Source organism: Podarcis bocagei (genome assembly GCF_964188305.1).
Source record: "Podarcis bocagei genome assembly, chromosome: 2".
Taxonomy (NCBI): domain Eukaryota; kingdom Metazoa; phylum Chordata; class Lepidosauria; order Squamata; family Lacertidae; genus Podarcis; species Podarcis bocagei.
The window spans coordinates 15,373,662-15,395,256 of record NC_138126.1 but is presented as its reverse complement, the minus strand read 5'-3'; the positions used below and the strand labels follow the sequence as shown (position 1 = coordinate 15,395,256).

Sequence of the window (21,595 nt, the reverse complement as noted above, 5' to 3'; positions counted from 1 at the left end):
TTCATATCTGGAGGATCCACTATAACTGTAAGCTTAAATTCATGCTTGATGCATCTGACAAAGGACATTTCCAAACAATCTCTGTTTTGGGGTGGGATTCAGTCACACACAGGAAAATTCAGGTTGCATAATTAAAGCTGCATTGGAGTTCTTGCACAACACACTTCCTCAAAAGACTGCAAGGAACAAAACAACCAGGTGGGGGACCCCACCAAACTATATAGTGGAATACGTGAGAATGAATTTTTTGAAAGGGACCTGTGCTTTATTAAAGTTTTATGAACCGACTACCAGCAAAAACCCATTTTGAACAACAACAAAAGTAAATTATGAGCATGTGGTGGTCCCGGGGGGGAAAGGTACTAATACCGTAGCCGAAGTTCAGTCCAGAGTCACTAGCTGGGTAGACGATCACTAGATGAGACGCGAGGTCCGAAACAGGGAGCCGGGCGGGGGAACAGGAACGCTGGTAGGGCAGCAGCAGGAAGCCAGGCGGGGAACAGGAACACTGGTAGGGCAGAAGCAGGGAGCCAGGCGGGGAACAGGAACACTGGTGGGTCAGCAGCGGGCAGCCGGGCAAGGAACAGGCACACCGGGAGTGCAGATCTAGGTCTGGGTAAAAGCAGGTACTCCACAACAATGTTGCTCCCGCAACCTGGGACCGGGCTGCCTGACCTTTATCTTCTTCTAAGGCCGGGGGCGGTCCTGGCCCCCAGGAGCCCCGCCTCTCCTGGCCTTAAGGCGAGCACTCCTCCTGGGAGAGACCAGTTCCCTTCGCCTCTCTGCCCTAAGCCTCTGCAGTTCAGGAGAGGCCGAAGGGTTACTGGGCCCCGGGGGAGGCTCACCTGTAGGCACTGAGTCCTCCAGTACCTCTGGGGCCAGAATGGTTTCACCTGGTGCCTGCCCCTGAGGATCTGGCACAGGTGCAGGCTCCTCAGCATCTAGGCCTTGCCCCACTTCAGCCGGCCCTGGAGGCGGGGACTCCTGTGCCGGCTGGGATTCCTCCGGTTCACTCTCAGACTCGGAATCCCAGGCCATCACAGAGCAACTGGTCGAAAGGAACCCAAACCAGCCATGTTCACAAACCGAGGAATTGTAGGTGGGAATGATGCACTGACACAGGAAATCCAAGTAAAGAACTATAGGCCGATTTCGCTGCTAAATAATGATTATAAATAGTTTGTGAGTATATTGGCAAACAGACTGAAAAAAATATTGAATTAAATAATTCAGAAGGACCAAGCAGGTTTTTTACCTGGCAGACAGATGAAAGATAATATAAGGAATCTTGTTAATATAACCGAATATCTGACTGCCAGAAATGAAAAACAGGCGACGTTAATTTTTGTAGATGCAGAAAAGGCCTTTGATAATATATCCTGGGAATTTATGTTAAAGAATTTGGAATTAATGGACACTGGACTATCATTTCTAAAAGGAATAAAAGCAATATACTCTGAATAAAGAGCAAAACTGATAGTAAATGACATAATAACAGAAAATATTGAGATTATGAAAGGTACAAGACAAGGGTGTCCATTATCACCATTGTTATTCATATCGGTACTGGAAGTCTTCCTAAGGACAATAAGGAGAAATGAAAAAATAAAAGGAATTTCAGTAGGTCGGAAGGAGTATAAAGTGAAAGCCTTTGCAGATGACTTAGTACTAACAATAGAAGAACCAACAACCAGTGCTAAAGAAGCGCTAGAAGAGACAGAACAATTTGGGCACATAGCAGGTTTTAAACTGAACAATAAGAAAACTAAAATGATAGTTAAAAATATGAAACAGGAATTGGCGGAAAGGCTGCAGCAACAGATTGGTATAGAAGCAGTTAAAAAAGTTAACTACTTCGGAATTTGGTTAACGTAAAAAAGAAAGAAAGATATTTTTCAGAACAATTATATACCGGTGTGGAATGGAATTAAAAAAGATCTAGACGTATGGGGAATGATGAAATTATCATTTTGGGGAAGGATTTCAGCTATTAAAATGAATGTCCTACCAAAAATGCTATTTTTGTTTCAATCAATTCCAATAATCAAGGGGGCAGCAATTTTTAAAGAGTGGCAAAAAGTAGTTTCAGGATATATCTGGCAGGGGAAGAAACCGAGAATTCAATATAAGTTATTAACAGATGTTAAAGAAAAAGAAGGCTTCGCCCTGCCAGACTTGAAACTGTATTATGAAGCATCTTGCCTCTGTTGGTTAAAGGAATGGATGTTGTTAGAAAATACAGATTTGTTAGATTTGGAAGGTTATGATAATAGATTTGGTTGGCACGCATATTTATGGTATAATAAAACAAAAGTCCATAAAGGATTTGGAAACCATACATTCCAAAGATCTCTATTTGAAATATGGGATAGGTATAAAAACCTATAAGAACATAAAACACTGCAGTGGTTATCTCCATTAGAAGCAATGAGTGTGAAAAAGATAAATATGAGTGAGAACTGGGTTACTTATGGAAAATTAATACAAAAAAGAAGGGAGTAAATGGAAAATGAAGCCATATGAAGAAGTTAAAGAATATGTGAATGATTGGCTGCACTACTGCCAAGTCAATTAAATGTTTAAACAGGATTTTAAGGAAAAAGGATTTGATGAAAATAAATCAAAATTTGAAATATCGAGTATTAACTGTAAAATTTTGTCTAAAACGTATAAATTGCTGCTTGAATGGCATTTGAAAGATGAGGAGGTAAAGTCGGTTATGATACATTGGGCCAAAGATTTTGGGTATAACATACAGTTAAAAGATTGGGAAAAACTGTGGAAAGAAGGATTAAAATTTACTGCATGCAATGCCTTAAAAGAAAATGTGATGAAAATGATGCATAGGTGGTATATTACGCTTGTGAAATTAGCTAAAATGTATAAAATTAGTAATAAATGTTGGAAATGTAAAGAAAAAGAAGGGACATTTTATCATATGTGGTGGGAATGTAAAAAAGTGAAAATATTCTGGGAAATGATATATAATGAGATGAAAAAGATGTTGAAATATACATTTTATTAAGAAACTAGAAGCATTTTTACTTGGCATTGTAGGAGATGATATAAACAGAAAGGACTGTAAATTGTTTTTATATGCAATGACGGCATCAAGAATATTATTGGCACAAAAATGGAAGAACAACTACTGATGAAAGAAGAATGGAGGATTAAATTGATGGACTATGCAGAATTAGATAAACTAACCGGAAGGATTCGAAACCTGCGGGACCAGAGATTCTCAGAAGACTGGAGTAAATTTACGGACTATTTGAAAAGTAATTGTGATGAACAGATCACGCTAGTAGGTTTGCAAGAAGTTTTGTGATTTTTTTGAAATATTGCAAAAAAAGACAATGAGGAGAACTATTAGTTAAGGATAATTAAGGGTAATACAAAATTAAGAAATGCATTATTAGTGATAAAGAACGGAAAATCATCAGAGGCGTAGACGGAAGTCCAAAAATATTGTATAAGATGAGAAGTTTTGTTGTATAAATGTAGGAATTAATATGTTAAAAACTAATATATGTGTGTGTGTGTGTGTGTGTGTACACATGGGAAATCCAGATCCCGCTGTCTTTTCTGAGCAATTTGCAGCATTTGCAGTCCAGAATCCAGATTCCAAGATATCAAGATTGAAAGTCTTCAGATACCTCTTGAAAAAGAGAGGATCGCCAAATAGCATGGCCCCCAAGAATGTAAACAAACACTGCCAAATTATTTTTGACACACCCAGAGACTTGACAGTCATCTTCACTTCCCAGGAAATCTGGGAAACCTGAGTGGAAAACTCCATACACTTATATGGTTTGCCCGGGTGTGAATTTGCTAATGAATATTAAGGTGCCCACTCCTTCTGAAGTCTTTTCCAAATTCAATACATCTGTAGTTTTCATTGTGTGTGTGTTTGTTCATGTGTTCTAAGTGTTCCACTTTTAATGAAGCTCTTTCCACATTCAATACATTCAAATGGTTTCTCCCACATGTGAGTTAGTTGGTGTATTCTAAAGTTTCTACTTCCACTGAAGCTCTTTCCACATTCAATACATTTAAATGGTTTCTCCCCCGTGTGAGTTTGTTGATGTTTTCTAAGGTCTCCACTTCCACTGAAGCTCTTTCCACATTCAATACATTCAAATGGTTTCTCCCCCGTGTGAGTTCGTTGATGTTTTCTAAGGTCTCCACTTCCACTGAAGCTCTTTCCACATTCAATACATTTAAATGGTTTCTCCCCCGTGTGAGTTCGTTGGTGTATTCTAAGGTGTCCATTTTGACTGAAGCTCTTTCCACATTCAATACATTTAAATGGTTTCTCCCCTGTGTGAGTTCGTTGGTGCATTCTAAGTGTTCCATATAGACTGAAGCACTTTCCACATTCAATACATTTAAATGGTTTCTCCCCCGTGTGAGTTCGTTGGTGTATTCTAAGTGTTCCATTTCGACTGAAGCTCTTTCCACATTCAATACATTCAAATGGTTTCTCCCCTGTGTGAGTTCGTTGGTGTATTCTAAGTGTTCCCTTTTGACTGAAGCTCTTTCCACATTCAATACATTCAAATGGTTTCTCCCCCGTGTGAGTTCGTTGATGTCTTCTAAGTTTTCCATTTTGACTGAAGCACTTTCCACATTCAATACATTTAAATGGTTTCCCCCCCATGTGAGTTTGTTGATGTTGTCTAAGGTTTCCACTATCATTGAAGCTCTTTCCACATTCAATACATACAAATGGTTTCTCCCCTGTGTGAGTTCGCTGATGTCTTCTAAGTTTTCCATTTTGTCTGAAGCACTTTCCACATTCAATACATTTAAATGGTGTCTCCCCTGTGTGAGTTTGTTGATGTTGTCTAAAGTTTCCACTATTATTGAAGCTCTTTCCACATTCAATACATTCAAATGGTTTATCCCCTGTGTGAGTTCGTTGATGTTCCCTAAGGTGTCCATTTTGACTGAAGCTCTTTCCACATTCTATACATTTAAATGGTTTCTCCCCCATGTGAGTTCGTTGGTGTCTTCTAAGGTGTCCATATCGACTGAAGCACTTTCCACATTCAATACATTTAAATGGTTTCTCCCCCGTGTGAGTTCCTTCGTGTATTCTAAGGTGTTCACTTCTACTAAAGCTATTTCCACATTCAATACATTCAAATGGTTTATCCCCTGTGTGAGTTCGTTGATGTTTTCTAAGTGTTCCATTGTCCCTGAAGCTCTTTCGATAGTCAGTACATTTAAATGGTTTCTCCCCTGTGTGAATTCGTTGATGTGTCCTCAGTCTTCCACTGTGACTAAAGAACATCCCACATTCCATGCATTTAAACTGTTTCTTTGTTCTTCCCAATGAATTCACAGATGGCTCCATAGAATTCTGGCCATCATCTTCCTCACCTGTTTGGGAGTGGGGGAGGGGGAAGACAACCCTGTTAAGACTTTCAGGAAAGACAAGAAAGGAACTGAAAACATTTCAATCCCAGTATGCACCTTCTCTTATTTTAACACCGTCTTCTTTCTCCACTGTCCTCTCTATTTTCCAAACTTTTAGGAATGCAGGTGAGATAATGGCAAGAAAAACACATGATTCACACTTAATAACTCCATTCACACTTAATAAACTGCATTATTTTATAATCGATGGTGGAATTGGCTTCTTAGACACATCTCTGTATTTCTCTTTTTCCAGGGAGGAAACGATCACAGGCTCAAGTAGCACTCTCTCCTATGACTAAGAAGTCAAACTTTTTGTTACTATGCCACATGTAACTGTTAAAATATTGCAATATATTAGAACAGGCACCCCCAAACTTGGCCCTCCAGATGTTTTGGGACTACAATTCCCATCATCCCTGACCACTGGTCCTGTTAGCTACGGATGATGGGAGTTGTAGTCCCAAAAACATCTTGAGGGCCAAGTATGGGGATCCCTGTATTAGAATATAAGAAGAGCCTGCTCATTTGGGCAAAGGCCCACGTAGTCCAGCATCCTGTTCTCACAGTTGTCAACTAAATGCCTGCGGGAAACCAGCAAGCAGGATTTGAGTACAAGAGCCCCCTGCCTTCCTCTGCTTTCAGTCTAATCCTCTTTTTCAAGCTATCCAAGTTGTTGGCCATCACTCCTGTAGGATGGAAGTCCATAGAAGTCCATTTAGAGTATTGCTCATATCTTGGGCAATAGAATGAAAGGTGTTTTAGCAGGAAAAATTTATGACAAGCAGGCCTGCTTTCTACCAGGACGTCAGATGAAGGAATATAATAGATATTATTGAATATTTGGAAGTAAGAAATGAGAAAAAAGCGGTCTTAATGTTTATTGATGCTGAAAAGGCTTTTGATAATGTTTCATGGGCTTTTATGAAAAAGATAAAAGAAAAAATGAATTTTGGGGAAGCATTTGGGAGAGGAATTGATGCAATTTATTTTTACCAACAGTCTATGCTGATTGTTAACAAGGTTATAAAAGAAAAGTGTAAAATAACGAAGGGGACAAGACAAGGATATCCCCTATCACCATTATTATTTATTTTGGTATTAGAGGCCCTGGTGAGAGAGAAAAAGTGGAGAAATTAATTACAGGAATAACAGTAGAAAATAAAGCATATAAATTAAAAGCTTCTATAGTTCACCTTGTAGTTACAGTAAAGGATCCCATAAATACTCCACCAAAGGTAGTAAAAAAAGATACAGGACTTTGGGCAGGCCGGAGGCTTTAAACTAAACAAGAATAAGACTACGTGTTTTGTAAAAAGCACAATGGAGCAAGGCCAAAGGAATTACAACAGAAAACAGAGTTAGTTATACATAACAAAGTCAAATTCTGAGAGATTTGTTTGACAGCTAAGAATATTAATATTTTTAAAGACAATTACAAGAATGAGTGGAAAGAAATAAAAAGAGCTTTAGAGATATGGGGAAGAATGGATTTATCATTTTGGCGGAAGAATATCAGTAATAAAAATGAATGTATTGCCAAAAATGTTATTTTTATTCCAATCAGTCCCGGCAATAGGCAATGTAGGATGCTTTGAAAAATGGCAAGGAGATATATCTAGGTTTATCTGGAAAGGGAAGAAACCAAGGATAAAAAATAAATTATTAACAGATGTAAGAGAGAGAGGAGGTTTTGCCCTGCTGGATTTGAAACTTTATTATTAAGCATCCTGTATCTGCTAGAACCAGGAATGGATTATACTGGAAAACACAGATACCGTATTTTAGACCTGGAAGGACATGAATTATGGATAGCATGGATATTTATGGTAGGAAAAGGCCTAGGTGCATAGAGCTTCTCAGAATCATACAGTAAGAAAATGAATTTTTAGGGTATGGGAGAAGTATAAAAATTTGTTTGAGTAAAAAACACCCTGGTGGCTTTCCCCCTTGGAAGCAATATCTCTGAAAAAAATTGAATATGAGAAGTAATTGGCCGACTTATAGAGAACTCTTAACTGAAGTTGAAAACCAACTGAAATAAAAAGATTTTGAAGAGATAAGGGAAGCTGTAACTGACTGGTTACAGTACCATCAACTAAACAATATCTTTAAGATAGACATGAAAAAACTATTAAAAGAATTGTGTCTAGGTGAAAAATTCCAAAAAGGTATAAATGCAATATGTGACCAACAGAAAGCAAAAATTATTATTAATGGAGAGTTTGGGGAAGACATCAACATCTTTAAAGGTACAAGACAAGGATGCCCCCTATCCCCAATGTTATTTACAATAGTATTAGAGGTTCTATTAAAGAAAATAAGGCAGGACAACCAGATAAGAGGAATAGCAGTTGGTGAAAAAAGATACAAGTTAAGAGCCTTCGCAGATGATGTTATGATCACAACAGAAAATCCCCTACGATGTACACCTAGAATATTGGAATGCATAAACGAATTTGGCAGATTAGCAGGATACAAATTAAACTATGGGAAAAGCAAAATACTAGTGAAAAATATGGAAGAAAAAGATAAAGTGAAATTACAATAAATTACAGGATTGGAAATTAAAAAGAAAATAAGGTATCTTGGAATAAATTTAACAACAAACACTATAGGCTTAAGTAATGAGAACTATGGGAAAACATCGAATGAAATAAAAAATGACTTGCAAGTATGGGGGAAATTAAATCTTTCCTTACTAGGGAAAATATCGGTAATAAAGATGAACATATTACCCAGGATGATGTTTTTATTTCAAAGTATCTCAATACTAGGAGGAGATAAATGTTTTAATAACTGGAAAAGAGATTTGGCTAAATTCGTATGGTCAGGGAAAAAGCCAAGAATAAAACACAAAATAATGATAGATAAGAAGGAGAGAGGAGGATTTGGTCTCCCAGACATGGAGTTATATCATGATGCGGTGGGTCTGACCTGGCTAAAAGAATGGATCAAATTAGATGACTCGGATGTATTGGATTTAGACAGAGTAGAGACGAGATTTGGATGGCATGCCTATCTAATAGATGAAAAAGTCAAAGTACATAAAGGCTTCCTAGGGCATATAGTCAGAAAGTCTATATATAAAATATGGGAGAAATATAAAAGACTCCTAGAACCGAAAACTCCCTGGTGGGCATCGCCAGCAGAAATTGTCACAGTGAAAAAATTAAATATGAAATAAAATTGGGTTACCTATAAAACTGTATTAAAGGAAGAAAACGGAGAATTGGAATTAAAGGATTATACAGAAATTAAAGCTCATATTAGTGATTGGTTCCAATATATTCAAATTAAGTATAGATTAGCGAAAGACAAAAAGCTAGGATTTGAAAAAGAAATATCAAAATTTGATAAATATTTAATACAAGAAAAATCAAATAATATATCTAAATTGTATAATCTGACCTTAGAGTGGGAAACAAAGGATGAATTGGTTAAAGAATCAATGATTAAATGGGCGCAAGATATTGGGGAAAATATTATGTTTGAACAATGGGGGAAATTGTGGAAAGAAGATATGAAATTCACGATGTGTTATATACTGAAAGAAAATTACCTCAAAGTACAACATAGATGGTATTTAACACCTGAAAGAATAACAAAAACGAATAAAAATTGTAGCGATGTCTGTTGGCGATGCAACACTGGAAAAGGTACTATGATACATATATAGTGGAATTGTTTAAACATCAAACAATTTTGGGAAATAATATATACTGAAATGAAAAAAAATGTTTAGATATTCATTTAGGAAAACACCAGAAGATTTTCTATTGGGAATAGTACCAGGAAGCCTAAAGGAAGAAGACAAGACCTTATATTTATACGCAACAGTAGCCGCAAGGCTATTGAGTGCGAAAAACTGGAAAAGTGGTATTGTACTGACAAAAATAGAGTGGCTTGCCAAATTATTGGAGTCCTACAATATATCCAAAACAATGGGAGAAATTGGAAGGATCTCAAAAGAGTAGATAGATAGGGACTGGAAGGTGTTTAAAAGATACTTGCAAAACCATATCGAAAAATCAGAACTCCTATTGGAATAAACAAGTTCAGTTTCAAACACTGAAATACTAAATAAGATGGATAACAATGTGTAATAGAAAAAGAAGTTCCTGCGCAATGTTTGCCATCTTGCCAAAGGTTGCAGGCAGCTTTACCTGCAGCAATTGTATGTTGATTGCCCTCTTAGAAGACAAAGTCCAGCAACTGGAGGAACGTGTAGCTACGCTCCAAAGAATTAGAGAGCTGGAGCTCTTCTTGGAAGCAACAGAGCACACCGTCTCCACCAAGGAGGAGACAGGGGACTCCCCTCAGAAGGAGGCTAGTTCACCAACACAGGTGCCAGATATATGGAGAAACGTGACTCAAAGAAGTAGGAGGCCCAGGGTTCGCTCTGATTGTTTAGAAATACACAATCGCTTTGAAGTCCTCTCCCCTAGCATGGAAGACGAAGAACAGACTCCATTTGAGGATCTCTCCCTCATTACAGTCGATCAGGTATATGAAGACGAGCAGCAAAGTCAGCCCTCAGGGAATGTGCAGGTGACCTTGGAATGGACAGCTCACGGAAGAACTACGACCAGACCTAAGAGGAGGCGTGTAGTGGTGATAGGGGATTCCCTACTGAGGGGAACAGAAGCAGTGATCTGTGGGCCTGACAAGATGTCTCGGGAGGTGTGCTGTCTCCCTGGGGCTAAGATCCAAGATGTAACTGAACGACTGCAAGGAATCATAAAACCCACTGACAAATACCCCTTCCTCTTGGTTCATGTGGGAACCAATGACACTGCAAGCAATAGCCTCCAGAAGATCAAAAGAGACTACGAGGCTCTGGGCAGGAAATTGAAGCAATTAAATGCACAAATTGTCATCTCATCTGTCCTCCCAGTTCAACGACGTGGCCCAGGGAGAGAGGGAAAAATAGTGGAAGTGAACAGCTGTCTTCGCAAATGGTGTAAACAGCAACGGTTTGGATTCTTAGATCACGGACTGCAGTTTCTTGAAGATGGACTTCTGGCAAGCGATGGGCTGCACCTCACAACAGTTGGGAGGAATGTTTTTGCCAAAAATCTCAGAAACCTCATCAGGAGGGCTTTAAACTGACTAATGTGGGGGAGGGAGACAGTGCTCCTGAAGGTGGGAGTCTATCAATTGATGAAGATGATCATCCAAATGTCATAGACCAAATGGAGCAAACAGCAAGCAGACCTAGTGGTGGGAGGAAAAAATCCTTAGAGACACGGGGGAATGATTAATGGACTTCAATGTCTGTACACTAATGCGCAAAGCATGGGAAATAAACAAGATGAGCTTGAGCTCTTGGTACAGCAAGCTAAATATTGACATAATAGGCATCACTGAAACCTGGTGGGATAAGTTCCACGATTGGAATGTAATAATGGAGGGATACAATCTATTTCAGAGAAACAGACCAGACAAGAAAGGAGGAGGAGTGGCGTTATATGTCCGGGATGTGTATACCTGTGAAGAGATCCAAGATTTAGAACCTCAAAGCTAAAGTCTTTAAGCAGAGGCTTGACAACCATATGTCAGGAGTGCTCTGATGGTGTTTCCTGCTTGGCAGGGGGTTGGACTCGATGGCCCTTGTGGTCTATTCCAACTGTATGATTCTATTCTATGATTCTATGAAATTAGGCTAAAGGTGTGTGAAAGAAAGTAATAGAAGTGGAAAGAAATTGCAATTGAGTAGATTGGAAGTCTAACACAAAGGTGGGGTGAGGGGTGGTGGATGGTGATGGGAAAAGGAATTATTTGTGGGATTGAGTGTAAGTATGTTTGAACACTTTTAAGGATTGTATGAAATGTATGTTTGTATGCTTGTATATCTGTAATATATGTGGATTAATGATGACCCATTTTAACAATAATTTTAAAAATAAAATAAAAAAGGTTTTAGTGAGACATCACAATTTCAAAAAGAACTCTTAGGAAGTAACATAAAAAAAATCTGTCTAAAATGTATAACTTGCTCCTAGAATGGCATACAAAGGATGAACAGGTCACTTCAAAGAAGAAGTGGGTACCTTTTGCTATATGTGGTGGTTATGTAAAATAACAGTATCATTTTGGGAAATGGTATATAATGAATTGGAAAAAAAATGTTTAAAATAAATTTTGTTAAGAAACCAGAAGTTTATTTATTTGGAATTACAGGTACTGAGATCCCAAAAGACCAGGAAAGACTATGTATGCGACAACAGCTGCACAGATGTTATTATCTCAAAGATGGGAAGATGCAATAATCCGAACTAGGGAAGATTGGCAAGCCAAACTGCTGGACTCTGCCAAAATGGCAAAATTAGCCATGAGACTCAGGAATCAAGAAAACAAGGACTTTAAAAAAGAATGGGGAAATTTTATAATTTACCTATGAGATTGCTGCACGCAAATCAAAACGTTAGCTGGACTTTAGGAATCACTTGTAAATAAGTTTATGGACACTTTAGATAAATGAGAACTGTGGAGAATGTATCTATACAGTGGTACCTCATGTTACGTAACCCTCTGGTATTTTTCCGGGTTTCGCCACTCGCACGCATAGAAGCACTCTATTGCGCCGTGTGCGTGTGCAGAAGCGATCCTCTGGTTTGCAAAAACCTCGGGATCTGTCATTTAAAATGCTATAAAAACATTATATCAAATGTTTTTGATGTAAACTTGTATTTGTAAAAACCAATAAAAATATTTCAAAAAAAGAGGGAAGTCCATAGATTGACTATGCTTCTGTTGATTCATCATTTGCAAACCCAGAAATAGGTGTTCCTGTTTTTGAAGTTTGCCGCGGAAACCGAACGTGCTCCTGAGCTCCATTTTTACTGTTGCGCAGCAAATTTAAGTGCCCCCCATCATAATTAAGGCTTTTTTTCATTCCGTTTTAGCCTTGAGCAGCTAATTTAAGTTGTCTCCATCGTAATCAAGGTTTTTTTCATCCCATTCGTTCCCTTGGACAGCTAATTTAAGCTCCCCCCCATCAATATTCAAGCTGTTCCTGGTTGCAGTGTTCTGAGGTGACATTTGCAGCTTTAGTTTTTTCCTATTTTTTGCATTTTTGTTTGTGTGGCTTTTTCATTTTTGACTGAGGCTTAGTTTTTTGTTTTATGATTGATTGATTGATTGATTGATTGACTGTGGAAAGGGATAAAAGCTCCCCATTCAAACAATGACTAACATGAATGCAGGTACGAAAAAAAATAATTTTAATTTTTATCATCTACAATACTGTCTTATTTATTTTATGGTACAGAACATTGATTATTGCTTTCTTTTTATAGATCAATGGTCTTGTTAGATAGTAAAATTCATGTTAAATTGCTGTTTTAGGGGTTGTTTTTAAAAGTCTGGAATGGATTAATCCATTTTGCATTACTTTCTACGGGACAGCACACCTTGGTTTTGGAACGCTTTGGTTTTGGAAGACTTCTGGAACCAATTAAGTTTGAGACCCGATGTACCACTGTAACTCCTAAGATTTAAAATCCTGGAGGGAGAAAATCTGCCCCCACTACTTTATGAAAGGGATTCAAGAAACAAAGAGCTGCTTTGGAGAAGGCCTCACCCCTTCCTTCTTCCAGTCAGGAACTTCCTTCCATTTGTCTCCTCTCCATATTTTCCTCTTTCTCCCTCCACCATCCATCTATCCCTCTCCCCATCTCCTCTCCCCTTGAACTCACCAGATTTCTCCAAGGGTCCTGGGAGGGAATGCTCATAGGTTGTGGGGAGGGATGCGGGAGACAGCCTGACCAGGTCAACCGTCCATCTTCCTCCTTCCATCCTGGCCAGGGTTGCAGGTTCAGTCTCAGCTAGGTTTGCAGGTTCAGCTTCCTGAGGAGCGCAGAAGCCAGAGCAAGTTGCAGCTTCATGGGAGGGAGAGAAGAAGAAGCCATGGGAGTCTGAGAGCCCCTGCAGGGATTGTCCTGCCCAAGACATTCTGCTGCCCCTGGAGAAGCCCCAATTGGGCACCCCCTTCCCAAAAGCCCCCACCCATTTTCGATCACCCTTGGCAATTCCTTTCATCACCTCCTTTCCTTTTTTATTTTTTTTATTATGTTTATTCAATCTTTATTGGTTTAAAATCAACACACACATACCAAAAGCTTATAAATAGGAAAAGAAACAAAACAAAAAAGCACAATACATTTCTTATAAAAAGAAATAGAACAATACATCATGAATGCACAAAATTATTCCAGCCATCAACTTCCGACTTCCTTGATATACCGTATTTTTCGCCCCATAAGACGCACCGGCCCATAAGACGCACCTAGATTTTTTGGGGGGAAATAAAGGAAAAAAATTTTATTTCCCCCCCAGGTGCGCTGCGCTACACCAGGAGCTTGGGGCGTGCGGAGCTCAGCGCGCCCCAAGCTTCTGCGTGCCGGCAAGGTCTCCGCTAGCGTGGGAGAGCCGGGCGCCTCTCCCAGGGCTAGCGGACCCCTGCGCTAATCCAGAAGCTTGGGGCAAGCTGAGGTCAGCGCGCCCCAAGCTTCTGCGTGCCGGCAAGCAGTCCGCTGCCGCCCCAAGCCTCGCGCACCCGGTGGGACCTCCTGCCGGGTGTGCGAGGCTTGCAGACACTCGCCCGAAGCAGGGGGAGCCCTCCAGAGGGCTCCCCGTGCTTCGGGCGACAGGCTGCCGCCCCAAGCCTCACGCACCCGGTGGGACCTCCTGCCGGGCGCGCGAGGCTTGCAGGCATTCGCCCCATAAGACGCACCCCAATTTCCCCTTCATTTTTGGAGGGGAAAAAGTGCGTCTTATGGGGCGAAAAATACGGTAGGTTATTTATTTTCTTAATTAGGTAAAGGTACCCCTGACCATTAGGTCCAGTCACGGATGACTCTGGGGTTGCGGCGCTCATCTCGCTTTACTGGCCGAGGGATCCAGCGTTTGTCCGCACTCACCTTCCGGGTCATGTGGCCAGCATGACTAAGCCGCTTCTGGCGAAGGCTGGTGAACGGAAAAGCTGTTTACCTTCCCGCCGGAGCGGTACCTATTTATCTACTTTTGATGTGCTTTCGAACTGCTAGGTTGGCAATTTTCTTAATTACTTGCCTCTATTTTTCAATAAACTTTATCTTTGTTAAATCTTGTCTGAATTCTTTATACCTTATTCAATTCCAAGAGTTATTTGAAGCATTTTAAAGTTTTTATAAGGCGGCACTGTTCTTTTAAATATTGTCTATAGAGCTCCCATTCCCTTTTAAACTTTTGGGTCGATCGATTTCTTATCTTTTCCGTCATGTGTGCTACTTCTATATATTGAAGGATTTTTTCTTGCCACTCTTCTTCTGATGGAATTTTATCTCCTTTCTATCCCTTGGCAATCAGCATCCCCACTGCAGTTGTTGCATACAAAAAGACCCCTTCCCAAGAGCCCCCACCCATTTTCAAACACCTTTGGCAATTCCTTTCACCTGCCTGTCCCACCTCCCTTCCTAAGGCTGGCATGGTATGACATTAGTGGCCTGAGAGTAGATCCCTTTGAACTTAAGAGTTCATCTGCAAAGGACTGCTCTGAATACATGGGTGGCCCTTGCATGGAGAAGAAGGAAGCCCCTTGCTTGCATCAGGACCCCCTGGGAGAGGCGGGGGATCCGCCCACTGCTCCCTCTGCCCTCACTGCCTCCTCCTCTGTCCTCCTTCCCTGCAAACACCCTTTGCTCTTGTTGCTCAGGGGAGAGAGGCAGAAAGAGCCTTCAAACCCATCCCTTTCCTCCTCTGCAGCCCAGTGAGAGGGGAAGGAGCTGCAGTGCCTGGTTCACTTCAGATACACACATGGTTTACTGGGATTGTGAATGAACACATCCTCTGCCTTCCATGCGGTGGGAGTGGGGTGGCTTAAAAGTGGTGAGGAGACCAGTCCTTTTGGGAAACAGGAGCTTTGGTCAGGAGTAATCAATTTACAGTGGTACCTCGCAAGACGAACGCCTCGCGAGACGAAAAACTCGCAAAACGAAAGGTTTTTTCTCGTTTTCGAGTTGCCTCGCAAGACGAATTTCCCTATGGGCTTGCTTCGCAAGACGAAGCTTGCCCCGGGGACAGCGGGTCTTCTCTTTTGAAGCAAGGGGCGGCGGGGAGATCGCTATCTCCCCGCAGCCCCTTGCTTCAAAAGAGGTCCGGGGGCAGCGGGAAGCTAAGCGCTTCTTTCCCGCTGCCCCCCCCGACGTCTTTTGCAGCAAGGGGCTGCAGGGAGATCGCTATCTCCCCGCAGCCCCTTGCTTCAAAAGAGGTCCGGGGGCAGCGCGAAGCTAAGCGCTTCTTCCCTGCTGCCCCCCGACGTCTTTTGCAGCAAGGGGCTGCAGGGAGATCGCTATCTCCCCGCAGCCCCTTGCTTCAAAAGAGGTCCGGGGGCAGCGCGAAGCTAAGCGCTTCTTCCCCGCTGCCCCCGACGTCTTTTGCAGCAAGGGGCTGCAGGGAGATCGCTATCTCCCTGCAGCCCCTTGCTGCAAAAGACGTCCGGGGGAAGCGGGGAAGAAGCGCTTCTTCCCCGCTTCCCCCGGATGTCTTTTGCAGGGTTGCCGGCATGCCGAAGCCTGCGCGCGCTGACATCAGCGCCGCGAAGCCTGGGAGCGCTGATGTCAGCGCCCGCAGGCTTCGGCATGCCGGCAACCCTCCGCCAGCAGCGGCAGCGCTGCCGCTGCTGGCGGAGAGGTCCGCGAAGCCTGGGAGCGCTGATGTCAGCGCCCGCAGGCTTCGGCATGCCGGCAACCCTCCGCCAGCAGCGGCAGCGCTGCCGCTGCTGGCGGAGAGGTCCGCGAAGCCTTGGCCGGACAGCTTTTGAAGGCAGGCGGGGGGGGGAGCAAAGACTTTCGCCCCCGCCAGCCTTCAGAAGAGGAAGGCTGGCGGGGGGCAAAAGTCTTTGTCCCCCCTGCCTGCCTTCCCAGGGGCTTTTAAATCGCCCCGGACAGCGGAGAAGTCCTCCGCTGTCCGGGGCGATTTTAAAATGCCGCCCGCCAGCATTTTAAGATCGCCCCGACAGCGGAGAAGTCCTCCGCTGTCCCGGGGTTTTTTTAAAATGCTGGGGGTGGGAAGAAAAGCCCTTGTCCCCCCCCCCAGCCTTCAGAAGAGGTCCGGGGACAGACTGTCCCCGGACCTGGTCTGAAGGCGGTTTCCCTAGGAACGCATTAATTGATTTTCAATGCATTCCTATGGGAAACCGTGCATCGCAAGACGAAAAAACCGCAAGACGAAGAGAATTGCGGAACGAATTAATTTCGTCTTGCGAGGCACCACTGTAGATGGCAAGTTCACAAGAGAAGCACTTTGGAGCACTGCTTGCTCTTACTATGTGTTTGGACCTAGAGGACAACATACACGTTTACACCACGGGATTCCTTAAAGAGGGCATTTCTTTATATTTGAGGGCCATTTCTACAAAACGGAAGTCTTATGATGGCAGCCCTGTACAGGGATGTTTTCGATGTTTTAAATATTTTGGTGTTTTTGATGGAAATCGCCCAGTGGCTGAGGCAACACAGTCAGATGGGCAGGGGGCAAGCAATGAATTATTTATTTTTATTTTACTCTTATTCTTATTAGTATTATTCCCTCCTAAGCCCATCCTGTTATGCATGCTGATCAATGACTTTGTCCCACCCCCACCCCCCTTGGACGCAAGAGGGCTTTCTATTTTTACAGCTATTCTTCACATTTCTATACTGCCCTTCCTCCAAAGATCACAGGGCAGCTTACAAGAGAAAAACACAGAGATGCATAGCAGAGTAAGTTGTGAAGTCCATAGATTTTTAATGAGCCAAACGCCTGGGAGAAGAGCAAGACTTTCGCCTGTTGCCTAAAGATAAGGTCCTCCTCCAAGGGGTCTTCTGCTGGAGTATAGATATTAAGTTTAAATTAATACTATTAAGGCGATCCTGGCCAGCAATGCCCACCCCTCTCCCCTTGCCCGCCTCCTTCCCTGCAACTCCCTTTGCACCAGATCCCTGCAGGAGGAAACATCTCTCCCCCCCCTTCAAGGAAACAGCCCCCTTCCCTCCCTACTCTTCTCCCCGTCCCGGGGCTTCTCATCCTGGACCCCCTCGCAAAGCCCCTTCCCTCCTTCCCCGCCATTGTCTTTGCACTCACCCGAAATCCTGGGCAGCGGGGGCGCGAATGGGAGCCCCCGCGTGGGAGGCAGGGAGTGAGGGCGCTTAATTAGGAGGCTTGATTAGGAAGAAGCCCCCTCCTCCGCCTCCGCAGGATGCAGCCCCGCTTCCCGCCTCCTTCCCTCCCTCCTTTGCAAACTCCGATTTTGTCTCTGCTGGTGAAGCCGGAAGTGGAGGCAACTCTGAGGAGGAAGGAGAAATTTCTCCCCACGTTCAGCCTCATGTCTGTTATTTGATAACTGGGGGAAGGAAAACCTTGCAGCACCCAACCAATGGGGAGACGAGGGAGGGAACGTGTGCATAGGGAATATAAGCTCATTCTTTGCCCCAGCTGGACTGTGCCTGCTTTGGACCCCCGCTTTTGCAAGAACGTATTGTCCTCAATGAGGGACGCAGGTGGCGCTGTGGGTTAAACCACAGAGCCTAGGGCTTGCCGATCTGAAGGTTGGCAGTTCGAATTCCCGCGACGGGGTGAGCTCCCGTTGCTCTGTCTCTGCTCCTGTCAACCTAGCAATTCGAAAGCACAAAGTGCAAGAAGATAAAGAGGTACCTGTTGTAAACAAAATCTGTCCTTATTCCCTTATGGGGGAGACAAGAGCCTTTATAGAGTCCTTTGCAGGTTCTCCATCAGTGGGAGAAAATAACAGAGGCCAACCAGAGAATATTGAGAAGCAAAGCAGCTAGTAAGACTGATCTTTATTGAACTGTTGCAACAGGGTGCTCCCCTCACACCCCGAACAAAGGTGTGCCTGCCCTTATACAGATCATTTAAATTTCCCTGGAGCTCAAGACCACCCCTCCATACATCATACATACATCACGAAAGAGGTGTAACCCAAGACCACCCCCCACAAACATCATACGTACATCACAGAAAAGGCGATCTACAACAGAAATTTGAATGTTGTTTTTCCTGTGTGCCAGGTTATCAGATAATGCCTTATCTGATTGCCTTTCCTGGTAGTCTGGCCATTCCTTTGAGACGGTGATTACTCAATTCCTGAGACAATGGGAAGGTTCCCTCACCCCTCCCTCCTTGCAGGGAAAACATTGGGTCAGTTTGGGAGTCAAAATGGTTTCAGGACGGTCTTCCTGTGCTGCTCCAGACATGTGGTCCACATATGTATGCACGTGCATGGTTGGTGCATTTATGAACATTCATTATATATATATATATATATATATATATATATATATATATATATATATATGCAGGTTTTGGTGTCTTCGGGTGTCTTCCCGTGTAAGAGTTGGGGTGTCTAGGCAACGTTTCGACGAGGTCTCACTCGTCATCTTCAGGCTGGTGCTTTCGGCTTCTTGTTACTAGAACAGAGCAGGATCTCAGTGTTTGAGTTCCTAGGAAGTGTTTGAGTTCCTAGGTTTGAGATAGGAACTCAAACACTGAGATCCTGCTCTGTTCTAGTAACAAGAAGCCGAAAGCACCAGCCTGAAGATGACGAGTGAGACCTCGTCGAAACGTCGCCTAGACACCCCAACTCTTACACAGGAAGACACCCGAAGACACCAAAACCTGCATTCCTGTACCCGTGAAAATCTACGAAAGCATATATATATATATATATATATATATATATATATATATATATATATATATATAAACTTTAAAAAAATTTTAATACTTACTGCTACAGCAGGAAAGTAAACGGCGTTTCTGTGCACTGCTCTGGTTTGCCAGAAGCGGCTTAGTCATGCTGGCCACATGACCTGGAAGCTGTACGCCGGCTCCCTCGGCCGGTAAAGCGAGATGAGTGCCTCAACTCCAGAGTTGTCCGCGACTGGACCTAATGGTCAGGGGTCCCTTTACCTTTACATGTTGTCCTCAATAAACTCTTTACTGCTTCACCAATTTTGTTCAGATGGTATTTTAAGGAAGGGGATCAAGGGTCTCAGGACCCACTTCTTATAATGTATGAATTAGCTTACAACAAAAAAGCCTAATAACACTTCTATGTATCTGAATAAATTATTTTAATAAACATTTAAATGGAGAACATATTTTGCCTTCTCATGTTCATGTAAACATGGTTCTACTCCAACCTCACTTAGTATTAAATTGTGTGTGGACATAGCAGACAACACAGAGATTTCTCCAAGTGGTTCTTTATAGTAAGCTGGAACTGAACTGAACAGCAAACAGCTCAGCCGCCCTCCTTTTATTGTAGTAACAACAACAACAACAACAACAACAACAACAACAACCCAGGGTTTCCCACCTAAATTAACTGACGTGGACCTGAGTGAAAACTATAGACACAATACCTCTGGTGGCCAGGGTGAGAACTTCAATACATAACACTTAGTCCCCACTTCCACCTCAGCAAAGAATTTTTTATACAGAAATCTCCTGGACAGAAGTCTCCCTGTTTGCATTACAGGGTCTTTTGCAGTGTCCTGTATTCTCTTCAAAGAAACACTCCAGAGACACAGGAACAGTGACAGGCAGCAGCAGGAGCTAGACAGATTAGCTGGGGATTTTGATCCAGAAAAGGAGCAGACGGGGAAAGGTTAAGCAGAATCCCCCCCCCCCCGTGTCGCCCTTAGGTGTGGTCAGTCTCCACCTGCTTCATGACTCCACCTTGCATGAGAAAGAAGGAAGGAGCTCTAAGAAACAGGAAGTGGTCCTTCAACCGGCCAGGACATCTCACCATCACAGACAGATCCAGTCTCCTGCTGGGGAGTCAAGATTGGCCCTGGGATGGCAGAGAGAGGAGGGGAAGGGCCCATGACAGAAGGAATGGCAGGGCTCCAGATGCTCCCTTGGACCCCCCCCCCATCCCTTGACACCAAGGGGAGCTCCTCTTCTGGGGCTGAAAGCATTGGCGTGGAGGTTTGGTTTTTGTCAGGATTGCAAGGAAGGGGGGAAAGGAAACATAAAACACACCCACCCATGGACACACTAAGAACTGAATGAAAACAGGCCTGGCTGAAGGAATAGCTACTGGAGAGCATAATGTGGGGTGTAGCTATAATGCTCACCTGCCTCCCTGGACTGGTCTTTTCTTGGGGTCAGGGAGCTGGGGTGGTCGATCAACATGAAGTTCCCAGGTTACATTTCCTTCTGGTCAGCTATTCCAGCTCTTGTCTCCCCCCCATTTCTTTCTTTATGGAGGGGCAAAGGCTATGCACTTTGTATAGATGAAACTACAACCCACAACTGGAATCTTCTGGGTGCCCTGGGCTCCCCCCCCCCCAAGATAGAATAGATTCCTTCAGCATCTTGCCCCACCTCCCAGAAGACAAGTTTATCTGGTTAAAGTGTTTGTTTGGGACAGCATTATATTGTATGGAATATCACCTTATTTCTCTGAAGGATAGATTCTTTATATCAGCAGTAATAAATATATTAACTGGGTTATGAATAGCAGTTTTGATACTGTCAACATGAACTTTGTCTGAGGTTTCAGACATACCCATTTCGTTCAAGAGAGATGCAGAAAATACTCTTCCTTTTTGATTCTGGGCACTTGACTTCTCCCATCCTGCTACCATCCAGGCAAACGTTTGGGGCAGATATCCAGGGCCCCACTCATCAGAAGCAACAGGGGGAGGAGGAGGCCCCACAAACATTTCCCACATTTTGAAGTTAAATGATACAAAGCCCTTTCAAGAATCGACAGAAGCTTACCAGGGTACATTTCCTACTAGTCAGCTATTCAGGCTCCTTATTCCTCCCCATTTCTTTATGGAGGGTCAAAGGCTATGCACTTTGTATAGATGTAACTACAACCAACATCTGGTATCTTCTGGGTGCACCAAGGGGGCCTCCTTCTGCATTGTCAGCAAGTGACAACTGTCATGGAACAATCCCCAGTGTCTCTGCAGAAAATGTTACTGATGGGCTTGTAGGGCCAGGGGAGAGAGGCAGTCTGCTAGGTGGATAGGGTTGTGGGATAGAAATGTCAATAACCAAAGACTGAACTGGAATAAATTTGTAACCTGCCTCAAGATTCTTTGTGGTTCTTTTGTGCTTTCACATTAACTAAATCTGCTGCAAAACAACAACAGAAATGGAAGTGAGCTGGAAGAAC

The 21,595-nt window shown here is 42.9% G+C and overlaps 1 protein-coding gene across 1 annotated transcript in view; it reads right to left on the bottom strand.

Annotated features, from left to right (window-relative positions):
• NOTCH4 (notch receptor 4) overlaps window positions 1-13,304 on the bottom strand; it is a 76,878-nt gene extending 63,574 nt beyond the window's left edge. The window contains exon 1 of the mRNA XM_081181735.1: window positions 13,122-13,304. Within this exon, the coding sequence (XP_081037861.1) occupies window positions 13,122-13,221 (100 nt within the window). The 5' untranslated portion in view covers window positions 13,222-13,304. The remainder of the gene's footprint in view (window positions 1-13,121) is intronic.
• Between the last annotated feature and the right edge of the window lie 8,291 nt (window positions 13,305-21,595).